The 14,771-nt window shown below is 43.5% G+C and overlaps 1 protein-coding gene across 4 annotated transcripts in view; it reads right to left on the bottom strand.

Moving 5' to 3' along the window:
- Positions 1–13,153, bottom strand: part of LOC112964825 (ankyrin repeat and BTB/POZ domain-containing protein BTBD11) — a 43,125-nt gene extending 29,972 nt beyond the window's left edge. For 2 of the 4 annotated variants that reach the window (XM_026063385.1, XM_026063393.1), the window contains exons 1-6: positions 13,042–13,152; positions 9,672–9,773; positions 8,454–8,547; positions 8,209–8,344; positions 6,245–6,465; positions 4,234–4,412 (exon numbers count right to left, since the gene is read on the bottom strand). In XM_026063385.1, the coding sequence (XP_025919170.1) occupies positions 4,234–4,412; positions 6,245–6,465; positions 8,209–8,344; positions 8,454–8,547; positions 9,672–9,773; positions 13,042–13,128 (819 nt within the window). In that variant the 5' untranslated portion in view covers positions 13,129–13,152. Of the gene's footprint in view, positions 1–4,233; positions 4,413–6,244; positions 6,466–8,208; positions 8,345–8,453; positions 8,548–9,671; positions 9,774–13,041 lie in introns of all 4 variants that reach the window. The other 2 variants (XM_026063408.1, XM_026063401.1) reach the window with 2 other exon arrangements.
- Between the last annotated feature and the right edge of the window lie 1,618 nt (positions 13,154–14,771).

The raw sequence follows: 14,771 nt of genomic DNA, 5'->3' as shown, positions 1-14,771 counted from the left end.
CCGGAGCTCTGACATTCCAAGCCAGTAGATCTGGGTGCAGCCTCCTCACCACTCTTTTTAAATTCTGTATTTGGGGGGCCAAACTGAGAGCTATGGCCAGACCTCAAGAACAACCCCTCTTCAGGCAACTACGGTACTCTGACATGAGGCCGGATGGAAATTCAGGTCAAAGCCAAACGCATGCAGCAAATGTCAATCTCAGCTGGAGGCAAATGAGAATTTCCAGTGAGAATTCTGTGGGTTTTCTTTAGGCCATGAAGTGCTCAATGCAGATACTGATAGGCAGAAGTTTGGTTGCATTGTTCTGTTCTTCTCCTGTAACAAGATCACCAGGGTCATCTTCGCTTTGAGGGACTCAACTCTGCTCTCTGCTCTATGAAGCATCTGAAGTTTAGCTCCGGGCTACTCGCTCCAGAAGCGTCTCTCCGACTTTTGTCTCATGCAGCCCTGTCCAAACCACTTTTAGCAGGCTATGCTTGCAAGTGTGTCTGCTTCAGAGATTCAATCTGCCTCGAAACAGCAGTGACTTTCCTCCTCATCTGGTGACCCAAATCCTTCAGTGAGCCACAACAACTTCATTGACAGTTTTAGTGTCAGGGCTTTGCTGGTTTGAACTTTGCTTGCTCTTAGGAAGGTGCCTTAAACTGAGCTCTCCACGTCCTGTCTACTGATACTACTTTCTCCAGAATATGTTGTTTCTGGTCTTCAGTTTGGTAATGACTCAGGCTTACTGCATGACAGCAGTAACCCCAGGGGGAGCAAGTGCAGAGTGATCTGTCTGTTCGGATAGCTCTGCCTCAGCAGCACAGAAATACTGTCATTTCTCAGCTCTTGATCCAATTCAGAATGGTGCAGTTGATTAAGATATTTAAAGGCATGAAGGGCAATGAAAGCGCTCAGTCCCACCGGAAGCCAACAGGAGCCAGGAACTTAACCCTTATTTGTGCCTTTCGAACTCTTCCCTCAGGGTTTTAGTGCAGCAATGAACAACCAATATGCAATTTATTAACTGTGCTTCCCCACTTTATTTCATAGCTTTAAGAAAAGCAATAATATTAGGGACTTCAGCTTAAGCACATATGCACCTGTCTTGTCTGATTTGCCAATTTTCCACCCTATGTTCCAGCACTGGGACTTCTGAAAGTTTTTCTTCTCTTTCTGCTGTCACCATTCTGGCACGTGAAGGGGAGCAGAGTGCCATTCTGCCAGAGGCTGACACAGAGCTGCCAAGGGAATTCTGACACCTGGACCCTGAAATCCTCAAGGTACAGGCATTTTAAAAAACATCTGTACGATAAGAGGAAGCGTACTTCTTTTATTTGGGGTAGTTCTTGTAGCTATTTGTATTTTATCTACAACTTTTTCATTTGTGTGGTGCCTGGCCTTTTTGCATGGCCTGGGAACCTGCGAGAACATTTCTTCAGACAGTGCAAAGCAGAAGGTGAAGGCAGAAGGCCTGCGCTCTTTCCAAAGACCTATTCTACGTTGCTATGCAATTTTTGGAGAGTCTCTCTAGCCAAATTACTCAAATTACAATTTTTTCTCTGCCTTATCTAGGTTGTCACAGTCTCTGAAGCTGAGACTGTTAGAGGTAGAGAACACCTGCATTACCCTATGAGGTGATGGAAAGCTGCCTGTTTGCTTACCTCAGTTTCCCTGTATAAGGGAGGCTAAGATCTTCCCTGTCTCAACTCATTAATGTTTGTAAATTGTTTTGAGACTATGGGATATTTGGAACTATTTACAGAAATGGAAAATGCCATTTCTATTAGGTACAAGTTGCCATGCAATTAAAATACACTGAGCATCACAATATGTAGCAAATGGGACATCTTGTTTTATATCAACCAAGAAATGCTAAGTGACTCTGTGCTTCCTAGTTGCTTATTTTATGCTTTGTGCCCTGATCGACTCATTAAGGAAATGTACTGGGCCAGACTGTGATGTTTAGCACGAGTCGTAATCTCTCCTGAAGTTCCCAGCCCACAGGGAAAAGGATGCCCATTTGGACAAATCAAACTTCTCTCCCCACAGCTTTATAAAACGCAGAGCTCTATAATTCGCTGTGCAGAGAGGGATCTGAACCACAGCTACAGCCCTTCTGCACTTCTTGAAGGAGATTTCCATTCTGTGGGTATATATAAAGCACAGTCTCTGCTCTCAGCCCTTCCAGAGAAGTGGAACAGAATATCCTTTGAATCTCAGCTTTCCTCAGCTGCCTTCTATGGCAGTGACCAGGGAGAAATTTTATTGTCTCTTTCTCCTGCAAATGATTTTATTTTGATTCCTGCCAAAGGGCTGGATAGAGTCTGTCCTCATTTCTGTCTGGGAGAGCTTTGTGAGAGGTCACTTGGACAAGACCGTGGCAATAATTCATGCCATTTGCAGACAATTTTTAAACCCTTACAGTGTCCCAGAATGATTCATGATTTTTCTAAGAATATGAAATTGTGTGTGTGTGTGTGTGTGAATATGCATGTGCATGAAGAGTGAAAACAGGCAGTTCCCCTAGGCCCAGAGGCAGGAACAAAGACCAACACAGATTTTGTCTTTATCTTATTGGGTTTGTTGTGCTATTTTATTTTTTCTTCCCTCCACATTTTAGCTTTTAAGTGAATCCAAAGCAAAAGGATGCACAGTCTTATTTGCTACCATATTGCCTACATGAGACACTGGAAGACCTAGTCGAACATCTCCCAGAGGTATAATCCTACATAAATAACTTATTTTAAAGCTGAACATTTATAAACCCATTGGTTTTGGCTTCAGCCACCCAGGAGAACAGCAGTTCCAACTATCTTCATCCTAGACTACCAGGTCTAAATCTAATCTCCATGAAGTTTTCAATATCATTAGTTTGATATCAGCTTTCATACCAAACAGCACCTTGCTGCTACTTGCTGGATGAACATGCATTAACCCAAGCAAATTCAGAGGGATGAGTCTACAAATCCTAGGATTTGGAATGACTTCATAAAAGTTATCTCTAAAAATTCTCCATAAATACCTATCCATTACAAACTAATCCCAAAGCAAAAGTTCATGGGAACAAAACTCAGAACAATTGCTGGAACAAACGTTCAACATTTGCTCAGGACTTTGAGTCCTGCTTCTTTTGGAGCAAGATACAGGAAATATATCTGTGTAAGTTTTCACTAGCTATGCTAAGCCTGGAACCTTTCAGCATTGAGTGCCTACACCAGAACCTCTGTCCTTTTCAGATTATTTGGGTTATTGCTGCAGGTACTAAAAAGTATTTGCTCCTTGCTGCTGTGTGTTGAATTGGATGAAAAATGGTACTTACTTCCCAGTTAAAGAAAGAGAAGACCTTAGCGACACGTACTATAGGGCATAAGAAAAAGAACAACAATCAAACCCTTTTTACACTTTTCATTACTAAAATAATTTTCTGATATCAGAAAACAGTAAACTTGACTGGGCTTGGGACAGTAAACTTGACTTGGGAGGGACTGATTGTCAATGGCAGCAGTAAAGAAGAGACTGCTGGTGTTAAAACAAGTCTTAAAAGAAAGTATCTAGCCTTCACTAAACAGGTAAGACATTTTCCTCTCCTTGCCTGCCCCACATTCTTCCCTTTTGCTATTATACTTGCATACCCAATGGTAACTCTCTCAAAAGGTTTTGTTACCCTGATTTGTCTGGGTAAGAAAATGTCAAACTGAAAGAATAAATCTGGGGAGACTGCAAGTACAAACACTCACACAGAAGATTTTTAAAAATTATTCTATATGTGTGCTTGTAGCAACCAGTCTCCCCACAAGTTTAGAAGTCCAAATCCCGCATGAAGGGAAAAGAAAATCATGCAAGAGGTCAAAGAAATCCAAAGCAAACATGAATATTAGCTTTGTCGTACAGTCCTATATAGCAAGCTGGGTAAAGTTACTCTCTGGGTTGGTTCAGTTATCAACATCTCTTGGTGTACTGCAATGACCCTTGTGACATTAATTTCACCATTACACATTAGCTTCTGTTGTCTCTCCAGCTCTTTGTTAGCATCAACATTAAGCTGTTCTAGCAGGAGATGTGAATAGCCTGCATGTTTTTAACCCATGCTTCCACAGTGAAAAAAACCGAGACACACAATACAAAAAAAAATAATTCTACATAGTCTAAACAAGCTTTGGGACAGCTGTGCAAAACCAGTATTGCAAGGTTTGCATCTTCTGGGATCGGAATGAGACTGTTTTCTTTAAAATGCATAATTTATCCTACCTTGCTCGCTTTCAGTATCTCAAACATCAAAGGCAACCCTTGTGTGATGAGCTCCTCTGTGTACTCTTCTTCCTGAATGGACTTGAATTCCTTCAATAAGCACTGGATGAGGGGTCTTCTGTGCTGCTGGAAGGATGTTCGCAAGGACTCCAACCATGTGTGCAGTGTCCAGGGAACACCTACAGACGGAGGACAGAGCTCATTCCCAGCTTCAGAGGAGTGTGCGTCCTTTTGCTTTTTTTTTTTTTTTTTTTACCTTTAGTTATGTTAATCTTAAGATTTTAAGCAAAAGCTGCCAAATAACCCTAGAAATCAAATTCCTATTTATCCACAAAGATGAAGACTGATGGTTATCAGGACATCCCAAACCTAATACACAGGGGCGCTCCTCCAAGTGTTATGAGAAGACTGTGGTCTCTTTGCTCATCTAGCCTTCAGCTTCTCTGCTGAGACTGCCAATTTGTGATAATTGCTGTGGTGCTTTGAGATGCGAAAACCTGTTGGAAACTAGATTTACACTAGCTCATTTGTTTGAATGTGGCCCCAGAGAGGTATTAAATGATAAAAAAAGATTTTGGTCACTACCCACCAGTATTCAAACTGGTGGTCCCGCGATTAAAACTTTTTTTAAGCTCTACCCCTAGTCCTCTACTGATCGTTACTATTTCCCCTAAACAGCACTGAGTGAATTAAGTAGATCAGCCTTTTAAGTAGTCATTTGTCATGGCAGAACCACTCTTCAAGAACTTAAAGGGAAATGCTCCCATGCACTGACTGATAAAACACACAGTCCAGGCATTATGCTGGATGTGACCTAGTTTCTGTTCTTGCAGAACACAGCGAGAGGAAACATGTGCTCTGAGCCCTGGGTTTGGCTACAAAAGGTCCTTCCTTCCACTTCAGCAAATGCCCCATGCCCTGAGGGCAGCCCCTTTGCTCCCTTCCCACCCATCCCACAGTGCTTTTCTTGCTCAGCCCTCCGGGTGAGGCTAAGCACATGGCCACCACGGGCTTCCCACTCTGGCGGCAAACGCTGATTCAGGCGAGAAGAGGCCAGGGTGGGAGCACTGTGCCATGCAGAAGTGAGCCCAGCACCCTGGTCTCTCTCTCTGAATGTATGTTAACAGGGTCAGTAAACAAACAGTCCAGACCGATTTCCTTTTGCACTACCTGCCCACCCTTGGCAAAGGCAGGAGCAATTCCCCAAGAGGCCGGTGTGATGTTTAAGCTCCATGTTGGCACAATTAGCCCACTGAGAAGTCAGTTCATTGCTGCTTTACAGGCTGAGTGCAAAAGAGGAGCTGTTCTTAGTTAACACTCTGCCAAGCCAAGGTCAAGATAGTTGCTGGTGGAAACCACTCAGTTGTGCAGAAAAGTGCAGGTGGCCCCTGAGGAGGGTGAGCTGAACTGTGCCAGGAACCCACACAACCCCCCGACACCTTCAGACTGAAGGAAGAAGAACAAGGTGCTGCTCTCACTATGAATGTAACACACAGGACTTGCCACAAAAAGTGATTGCCTGTTTTGTAGGGTCAGATTAGGAAGCAGGAAGCTTAACTGCTCAACTTGTCTCTGCAAAACACTGTCTGAGTGTGCAAAACCAGAGAGTGGACAGATGCACTTCCAGCACAGGCATCAGCAGACCTGACAGAATGGAAACTTCCAGGAAAAGCCGAGCCTCACAACGTGTATGCCATGTGGCATCTGCATTTGTGACGAGACAAGAGAAGCACATGACACCCAGGGGACATCACCCTATTCAGTCAGGGTTCATTGAAACAAAGCTGACTTGACAGATGCCCAGGAACCACAGCTCTAAACCTGTCTTGAACTGACTGAACTCGCCTCTCCCTCTCCTCACCCACAGACCCACTTGGAAACCCCCTACTATTGCTGCTTCCACAGGAATTCATGCAGATTTAACTCTGGTTGGCTTGACCAACAGCTTGAAAACATGTTTCTAAGAGTAGTCTCTCGGAGGAGGGAAAGGAGAGAGGACACCACAACTGACCTATGCTCCTGATGTCAATAGTCACATCCACGTATCCGTGCTCAGCACTGTGATACATGGCTTCCTTCAGGGCTTTCAGTTTGGCCTTGCTGTTGCGGCTGGCGCAAAGTGGAGCTGCTGCAGAATCGGGCAAGTCACTCCCCTCAGCCAATATCTCCTCCAGGGACAGAATATCGCTCTTCTCTTTCTCTGGCTGAGCAAGGAGCTTACGAAACACATTCCTGTCAACCACAGCACAACAGGGAGAGGGAGAGAGAAAAAGAAAGAGAGACACAAAGCAAAGTTAGTGGTTATGCTTTCTTTCTGCCCAGGATGCTTGCTGTGCCATGGCAGGTTAGGACACCTATCCAGCAGGCCGATCAGAAATTATTCCAATTAACGGTCATTAGGTAGGATGGGCTTACAGCAGCCCTGATACAAGCACCACTCCTGCTAGTCCACCTGTACTGCCTGGACCATGTCTGCAAGACTGGCCACGTTGCTGCAATAACAGAAATTGTACAGATGTCATATGTGCAGCAGGACCTCGTAGGAACAGAAACCCATGAGCTAAACATGGCTGAACTTGGGTGGCACCTGCCCCACTCTTCAGGGAGGCTGAATTGCCTTTAGAAAAGTTTTAAGGACTTTCACTTTGAGGACACCACTTGAAAAGGGAGATGTCTGAAGCTGCTGAGAACACCATCACTGCCAATTAACAGTCAAAGCAGTCTGTGTAAGCTGGAGCAACTAGCCATTCAACTAGGCTGATCAGGGCAGGTTCAAGCAAATTTGGGACCACTCTGCAATGCCAGCCATCTAGGCCGCCAAATAGCAAAGCCCAAATTCAACCAGTGGCTTGGTACCCCGCTCCCCTCTGGTTCATACCAGCATAACCTCATTGATCTCAACAGATTTGCTCCTGGGTTTCCGCGGCTGTCAGAAGGGAAACCGGGCCAGCCCCATCCCACCTCCCACGTACCCCGGCGGCTCCGACAGTGGCACCTGTGCAGGCCTGGGGCACGGCACATTCTGAACAAATGAGGGATTCGGGGAGAGAGGGAAAGACAAGGCAGTGTATGTGCACAGTGTACAGCTAGAAAGGTAAGAGACAGTTTTTGTGTGAAAATTAAGTTGTGACTCCACAACATGCACAGCCAGCACCCAAATCAAGGAGAGCCTCAGGTCCTGCTAGGTGACACTGGTACTACGATGCAGCTCCCGCTCACACCAGTTGGCACCAAGGCCCCAGCAGTGAACATAAGATTACAATAAATAAACTGTCCTCTCTGTCCCAGAGATTCCTCATAGGCTTCAGATGGGCAGCGTTGTTTGAACCCACCCCGACATGCCATTAGCATGTTGTTAGGCTGGCAGCTCTTCTCTAAGCAAATAGACGGTAGATCTGTCTCTAACCTGTATCTATGTTCCTCTGGATGGCTACAATCAGAAAAGTAGGAATGTGAAGATCATAATACTAATCCATTACACTGCAATTAACTCCTGAATATTGCAAGATCATGCATGCCAGGTGATTATTTCATTATTTTTTTAAAAAAAATGCAGCATACATACAACATTAACACACAGGACTTTACAGTAAACACAGATGCAGAAACTCTGCTTGGTGACAGTTAAGGCTGCAGCAGCACAAACACAATCCACCCAAACCTCAGAAATACATCCATGAGAAATTCAGAAGGAATGTCTTTGGCATTCCTTTCCACCCTTGCATCAGCTCCCATTTTACAAACATAACATTGCAACACACCACAAAGAGTCCCCCTCCCTTTTTTATCAGAAATCAAAAAGCAATTTGTACCACCAACTGGTCAAATTCACATGCTAGCGAAAAGCCTTATATCTCTGCTCAGCTGGTGGCATGTTTAATTGTTCATGCAGAGCTTCCACCCATCTGCTCAAATCAGACTCCCAGGCAAAAAGTAACCATTTGAACGATGCCACTAGACTTGTTCCCACTCTACCTGTGTCCATGTGCAGCAGCCTGACTGAAAGAGTTCATGTCACCTTGTGGAGTCATGGAAATGCCATTCCTGTACATTGTTCCTATCATGGGGTCAGCTCCTCGCTCCAACAGCAAACTAACCAGTTCAAAATTTCCTGCAAGTCAAGAGACACATTTTTATTTCCTTTAAAGTCCAATATTTGCTCATCTAAATCAGAGATCCCAACTGAAGAAGTTAATACAGTGGGAGGAGAAAGTCCTTACCAGCAGCTGCTGCCAACTGTAAGGGAGTTTCAGAGTAATTTTCCTCTCCATGCTCCAAAGAACCTTCTACCTTTGCTCCAGCATCCAGCAACAGCTATAAAGAAAATTCACCATTTAGAGCAACTGGGGCAGTCACAGTGTTCAGGGTTCATGAACAGTGAAGGATGAGAGTCTAATGCTTCTTGTTCTCTGCAAACCAGATGCAATGGAGACAAGTGACATGCAAATTCTGCCCATAATTTCACAGAGGAAAATTGATTCCTTTTTTCGCTCATTTTACACTGCCAGACACCAGGAGCATTAGTGTCCAACTTCAGAGCCAAAAAAGTGTTACTCAGTGTTTCTGAATGGGAAATGGGGATAAGATCAGTGTTAGGAAGTAAATGCACTGAGGATGGAAGTACTGAAATTTGCCCAACAAGCAGCCTTCCTTCACGGTCTTCTAGAAGGTCAGCACCATCCTAAAATGGATCAGATTTCAACTGCCTCCATCTTTAATATAAAGACATGGCCAAAGAAAGGCAATTCTTAAGAACAAATTGCAGCAGTGAGTCCAAAACCTGTGGTCTCCATCAGGTACACTTCCACATGAATAATAACAGTGATGAAAACAAAACTGGCCAAGGACAACAGGATAGAGCCTGCACTCCACCCCTCTCTTGGCCATTTCTGTCATAGGCTTTCATTATTTTGGAGCTTCGTTAAGTGTGCCACAGACACAACTGTTTTGAAGAATAAACCTGCTCAATTTTTGAGATGCCAAAGCACAGAACCAGCATATTGCACAGGACGTCTTGCTTGGGTAAGGAGACTGAGTGCTTCTCTGTCTTTGGAACAGAACAACGGTTGTTGTTGTCTGCCTCTCCCCCCACCAAGATAGCTTTTTTGTTGTTGTTTTTTAGAATATTATAGTGTAAGAGAGTGTAATGAATGAATAAACAAACATATAAAACAAGTGGTCAGGAAGGAGCACAAGGAGTTGTCAGACTTTCTTTGGTGCAGCTTTGCTTTAAAATTGTCCTATTTAAACCTCATATTGGTTAAGGTTTGAACACAGTATTCATTATATAATAGGTCTATTATATATCAGTACACTCCAGAAGAAGCAGAAGTAACCAATATGAGTATGACAGAGGATACTGGTTTGAGATGGATGTAATTGTAACTGAAGAGGAGAAACAAAAAAAATGAGATGCAGGTAGGGAAATACAATAATACCTGAACTACAGGAATATGTCCATGCAACACAGCAAATGTCAGAGCTGTCCAATGGCGGGTCTCAGGGTGGACGGATGGGTATTTATGAGCAGTACTGACAACCTATAAACAAATTAAAGTTATTTTTTTAATGGCTTTCGAAGACCTATAAGTAATAAAACCCAACCTGCCTGAAAGCCAGGCATGTGAGGGAGTAAATGAAATAGAAAACCTGGGAAAGGTGCTTTATAAAATGTTTGGTTTCATTTTGTCCAGCAAAAATTTTCTTAATACTAGAAGCGTTCATGCTGATTTGACAGCTTGAATAGAGTTCATACCAAATGAAGTCTTTTTACCAACTACTGTAGCTCCACCTAAACCACTGGCCACCAGATACTTTTGCACAAGGTCAAAACATTCACAGCTGTTTACAGCAGCACACACTGGGGAAGCGAGGACTCATCAGGACACTTACAGCTAAGGACCACTCCCCACTGACTCTTGCAGGCTGCGAATCAACAGCCTTGGGATTGCTTCGTGTCCAGAAAAATTCTTTCCACACAAATCAGTGTGACTTTTGTCACTGACATCAAGGAAGGCATGTTGTGATCCCTACACTAGAGTTTAAAGATGTGTTTCCAGGCTCCTTGTCCTTCACTGGAGGAGAAAAGACACTTAAGAACTGATGGGGCAGAGTGGCATTTCAAAGATGTTTTGAAAGAACTCCCTTTTACTGCTTTCTCCTGTCTGAATTGAGTTAAAAAGAGCAGAACAGCTACAGTCAAAAGAGAATCAAACTATATCCTTTAAAAAAAAGTGATACTTCACACATTGCTCCTTCCCTTCTCTATGCTTTCATGCCTCATGCCTCTACTGCAGACCTTGGGTAAAAACTCTTTGCTTCAGTTTCCCTGTCTTCAAGATGGAGATATTAATATTAATGAGGTTCACAGAGATGGTAAAATCTAATGAACGTTTGCAATCTGAGACTGCATAGTCAGATGGAGTGTGACACTGAAATTCAAAGTTTTATTATTGATCTTCAGAGGAGGACTAAAATCAGAGTAAAAGACGCACCATCTCTCTCATCAGCCAGCTCTGCTTTCACTATTTGGTCTGCAGTAGTTTTATCGACATAGGGGAGTAGGGCTGCATTAGCAGACAACATTTCAAAGCTCCACATGCAAACTCTTGCTAGAAGCATATGACCAGTCCCTCAGTCTCAGTGCTAGGGACGAGGGCAGAGTCTGAACAGCCAGTGCAGATCCCACAGCTTGCAAGAGGAGGAAACCTGCACCCGCAGCTGGCCATATCGCCCAGATTTGCCAAAGGGAGAGCTCGAAATGCTCTTCTCTCTTTTGCAGCCCCACAGGGGCGAGTACAGCATGAGCCCTGAAGCAACAGGAGAAGCGTGCTGAGGTCTAAGACAGGCATGGAACTTCTTTGGGTCTGGGTTTGCTCAGAGGGAAGAGGATCAAGCAGCTCGAGCCTTAGGGTTTGGGCTGGGGAGCAAGAACAGCAGAGGGTGAGGATGAGCAGGCTAGGTTCAAGGCAAAGCAGCCCCTCCAATGAGACACACATCCAGCTACTCCTCTTCCTCAAGCATGGACTCCCACTATTGTTTGGGGAAGCCCACGGCAAGCAGAGAAGAAAATTAAGTAGTTTTAACTCCTGTGCTCCTTTTCTTGGTTAGAAATTCTTTTCAGTAGACACGGGGTTTGCAAAAGACCTGCAGTTGACAGGGCTTTTAAGGCCTCAGTTGAGATTTGCTGAGCAGCTACAGGTTCTACCAACTCCACAGCAAATTGCAGCTTCTCAACACATCTGGAAATGAGTCCATTTTCTCTAAAGATGGGCAATCAAAAAGGGAGGCACCCAGCATCTGTGGCTACTTTTGGAAACATATATAACTGACTTGCAAAGTGAAATGGGGAAAATGATGCAGGCACCTGACAGAGTATTTATTTTTGTTCATGGCTGATTTGCCTCTTTTTTTTCCCACATAATTGCCCAATTCTCACAGTTGGTTGTGGTATGCACAAATCATCTTATAATTGCACACCATAATTATTCACAGTTCTTGTCCCAAAGTGTTTTCATTTGACTTTAGAGCAAACACTCTAGAGAAATGAATCAGGGAGGTTCAAATTCCTCACTGGAGCTGTTCTCTCAGATGTCAGCAATTTCAGGAAGACAAAAGTGTTTAAATTTACATTTGGTTCAAGTCTCGAAGATTACTGGAGCAATTGGGAGGACTGGACTTTCTTCTTGTAATGAAAACTTGTCCTAGGAATCAAATGAATGCCACCTCAACCTGGTGAGCAACGAGCAGGGTTAAAGGAAAAATCAGTCTCCATGCCCGTCCAATCTTTGGTCTGTCTATGGAGATGCTAACAAGGGTTCAAGTGTCCAATTACTGTCAGCTCTGAGGGTGGTTTACTTGAACTTTGGGAGGGGAGAGGCAAGAGTGGCTTCCACAAGGAACTGAACTGAAATCATCAAGTGATTTCACATAAGCCACCAAACAGCAATCAGATAGTAATGACTATCAGTCTCTTACAGGTGACATCCATTTCTACTTTTAAATTAAATTTTTTAAAAGTGCAAAATGTCCGGCTGAAAGCAGTGACTACAATTTATTAGCTCTCTCAAATCCAAACAGAACAGATGAAACACAGATAAGTGAAGCAGACAGTTTAATTTACTCATGACCTCAACAGATTGAAACTGGAACCATTAACAAATAATTCCTCTGTGGATTTTCAAATGGCTTTTAAAAATGTACATACCTGCATTGCTCAGAGTAGTAGCACAATCTGTTTGGTGGCCAGATTGTGCAAGTTTGTGATGTGCGTTCATCAAAGAGATGTTTATATTCTGGAAGCTTCAAGCTCCTCATCCAACAGTTTTTAACCCAAGGCATTTCATAAAACAAAACAGTGGATCTCATATTGCACTTGTGTGTTGTGGATGCTTACAAGCAACAACCCAATGCATAGAAATGTTCAAGCTTTGGCAGGTTATCAGAAGGGTATTTCTTTTACCCTCTTCATTTTAACTTAGCTGAGATTCAGGCAGTCCTACCAGTATCATTAGAACTGTGCTAGTATTCATGTCTATATTCATTTGCAGTGTGCAATCACAAATAAATCAACAATATTACCCGTGGGATAAGTCTCCAATGACTTGACCTTTTCTGTGCAGTGGATCCCAATGTTAACCTAATGTAGTTTGATTTCAATATTCATTTCAAGTGTTGCTGCCCAGGATAAGACAACTTTTTTCTATTTTTAATTCTTGGACATTTTTCCCTCTGCTACAGTTTCAGTGGGTGGTTTAAGATGTAAACAAATAACAGAACAAAGATACAATCATAACAAAAAGTCCTCACCTCAGCATTCAGATCTGCTCCAGCATCTAGCAGCATCTGCACCATAGCCTCATCACCCCTGACACAAGCATACATCAGTGGAGTCATGCCCTAATCATTTTTTGGAGTTAAAAAACAAAGGAATTGACAAATTTACCACAGAACTCTTTTGTTTGATTTTTTAAAATAATTATTTAAGTACATATCATCACGACTAACAGTTTGTGTTTAACAAAATCCATTACCTCTGTTACAGACAAGCCCCTCACACTAGCAAAAGCCGACTGCTTAGTAAAATCTCAATTATTTGTTGCCCCATGGTTGGTTGTTTTGTTTCTGTGTTATCCTCAGCACCCTCAGCACAGTGAGTGAAACTAGGCTTGTCATCTTCATCTTCATGCACTAAACTAAGCATCTTTGTCTTTGGGGCCCCAGAAGAGAAATGTTTATATCAAAGCAACTGTATTTCCACCAATATTAAAAAAAAGGCAATCATTCTATTCCATTTTCTATGATCCCTGTTTCATCAAATCTACTTTTTAATTTCTAATTCCTCACAGAGCCTTTAAAAACACCCACAGTTTCTCTTAAGACAGGTTAGATCTGGGCACAGCTTTTTCATGAGGGGCTGGAAATGTAAAAGCTTCGTATAGCACTCCACAGCAAACAATGACTTAATTTTAAATGAAATGCTAGACAGCATTGTTGCAAGTTGCTGGCTCTAGGAAAACACTGCACAGTTTGGAGGAAAACTAGATTAACTGACCCTTCACTACAGAACCGCCACAAAACAATTTGTATTAATCTGAAATATCTGGTGCAGCTGATCACCATTTCCCTTAAGATAAGTATTACTTTGGCAGTGGTAATGAGTCTAGATGAAACCATGAAGATATCATTACATCTACCATAAATTATAATAGAAAAATCTGCTTATTAAATACGGTGGGGGGTGTTGATCAATAGCCACCAATTGTATTACAGTAAATGTACTGCAGCACACAGCTACACTGCACGCATGTTTACAACCTATCTTGAGGTCCCCTAGTAAATTTGCTGTCAGATGATAGCATGCTTGCTGTTTAACCTGAGTGTTGTCGTGAAGTGAAATTATTTTCAAAGACAAGAGAGACGCTCAGCGTAGCCAGAAGCAGAGCCACAACTCTGTTCTTCCCAGCAAGAGCCCAGCACCACTACTTTTGCTGAACTACCCATTTTTCATGTTTCCATGCAGGGCTAAGGATAGGGGCCTCTTAGGCATGTGAAAGTTGCCCTTGTAGAGAAAATATAAGGTTTGACTCTGTAAGATACCGAGATTTCTCAAGCCCCCTTGAAACACATTGAACATTTCACTGGGCACAGGAATTTGGGGCCTGATACCATTATTAACAAGAAGCAACTTCACCTCAGGCAAGGAAGGTTCTTGGGTGACCTGAGCACAGCGAACAGAGGCAGCGAACAGAGGCAGCGAACAGACGCAGCAGTTTGCGCAGCAGTTCGCGCAGAAGGGCACGCGAAGGGACGCGCAAAGGGACCTTCGTTTCTGTTCCCTGTGGTGTAGGTTTCCTCAAGTATGGTCGTGACACGCCGCACAGCACGTTCCCCAGTGGCTGTTGGAGTTGCTGTGTCAGAGGCTGCGACCCAGACCGACCCTCTGACAGTAGATGCGGCTCTCCAGGTCTCAGGCTGCAGGGAGTGCTTGGGGCCTCTCCGGGAGGCCTGGGCTGGCAGCCAGCTCTCCTGCAGGAGGT

This window comes from Apteryx rowi, unplaced genomic scaffold (assembly GCF_003343035.1).
Source record: "Apteryx rowi isolate R43461 unplaced genomic scaffold, aptRow1 scaffold_1001, whole genome shotgun sequence".
In the NCBI taxonomy this organism is placed as follows: domain Eukaryota; kingdom Metazoa; phylum Chordata; class Aves; order Apterygiformes; family Apterygidae; genus Apteryx; species Apteryx rowi.
This window is presented reverse-complemented; position numbering and strand designations above follow the sequence as displayed.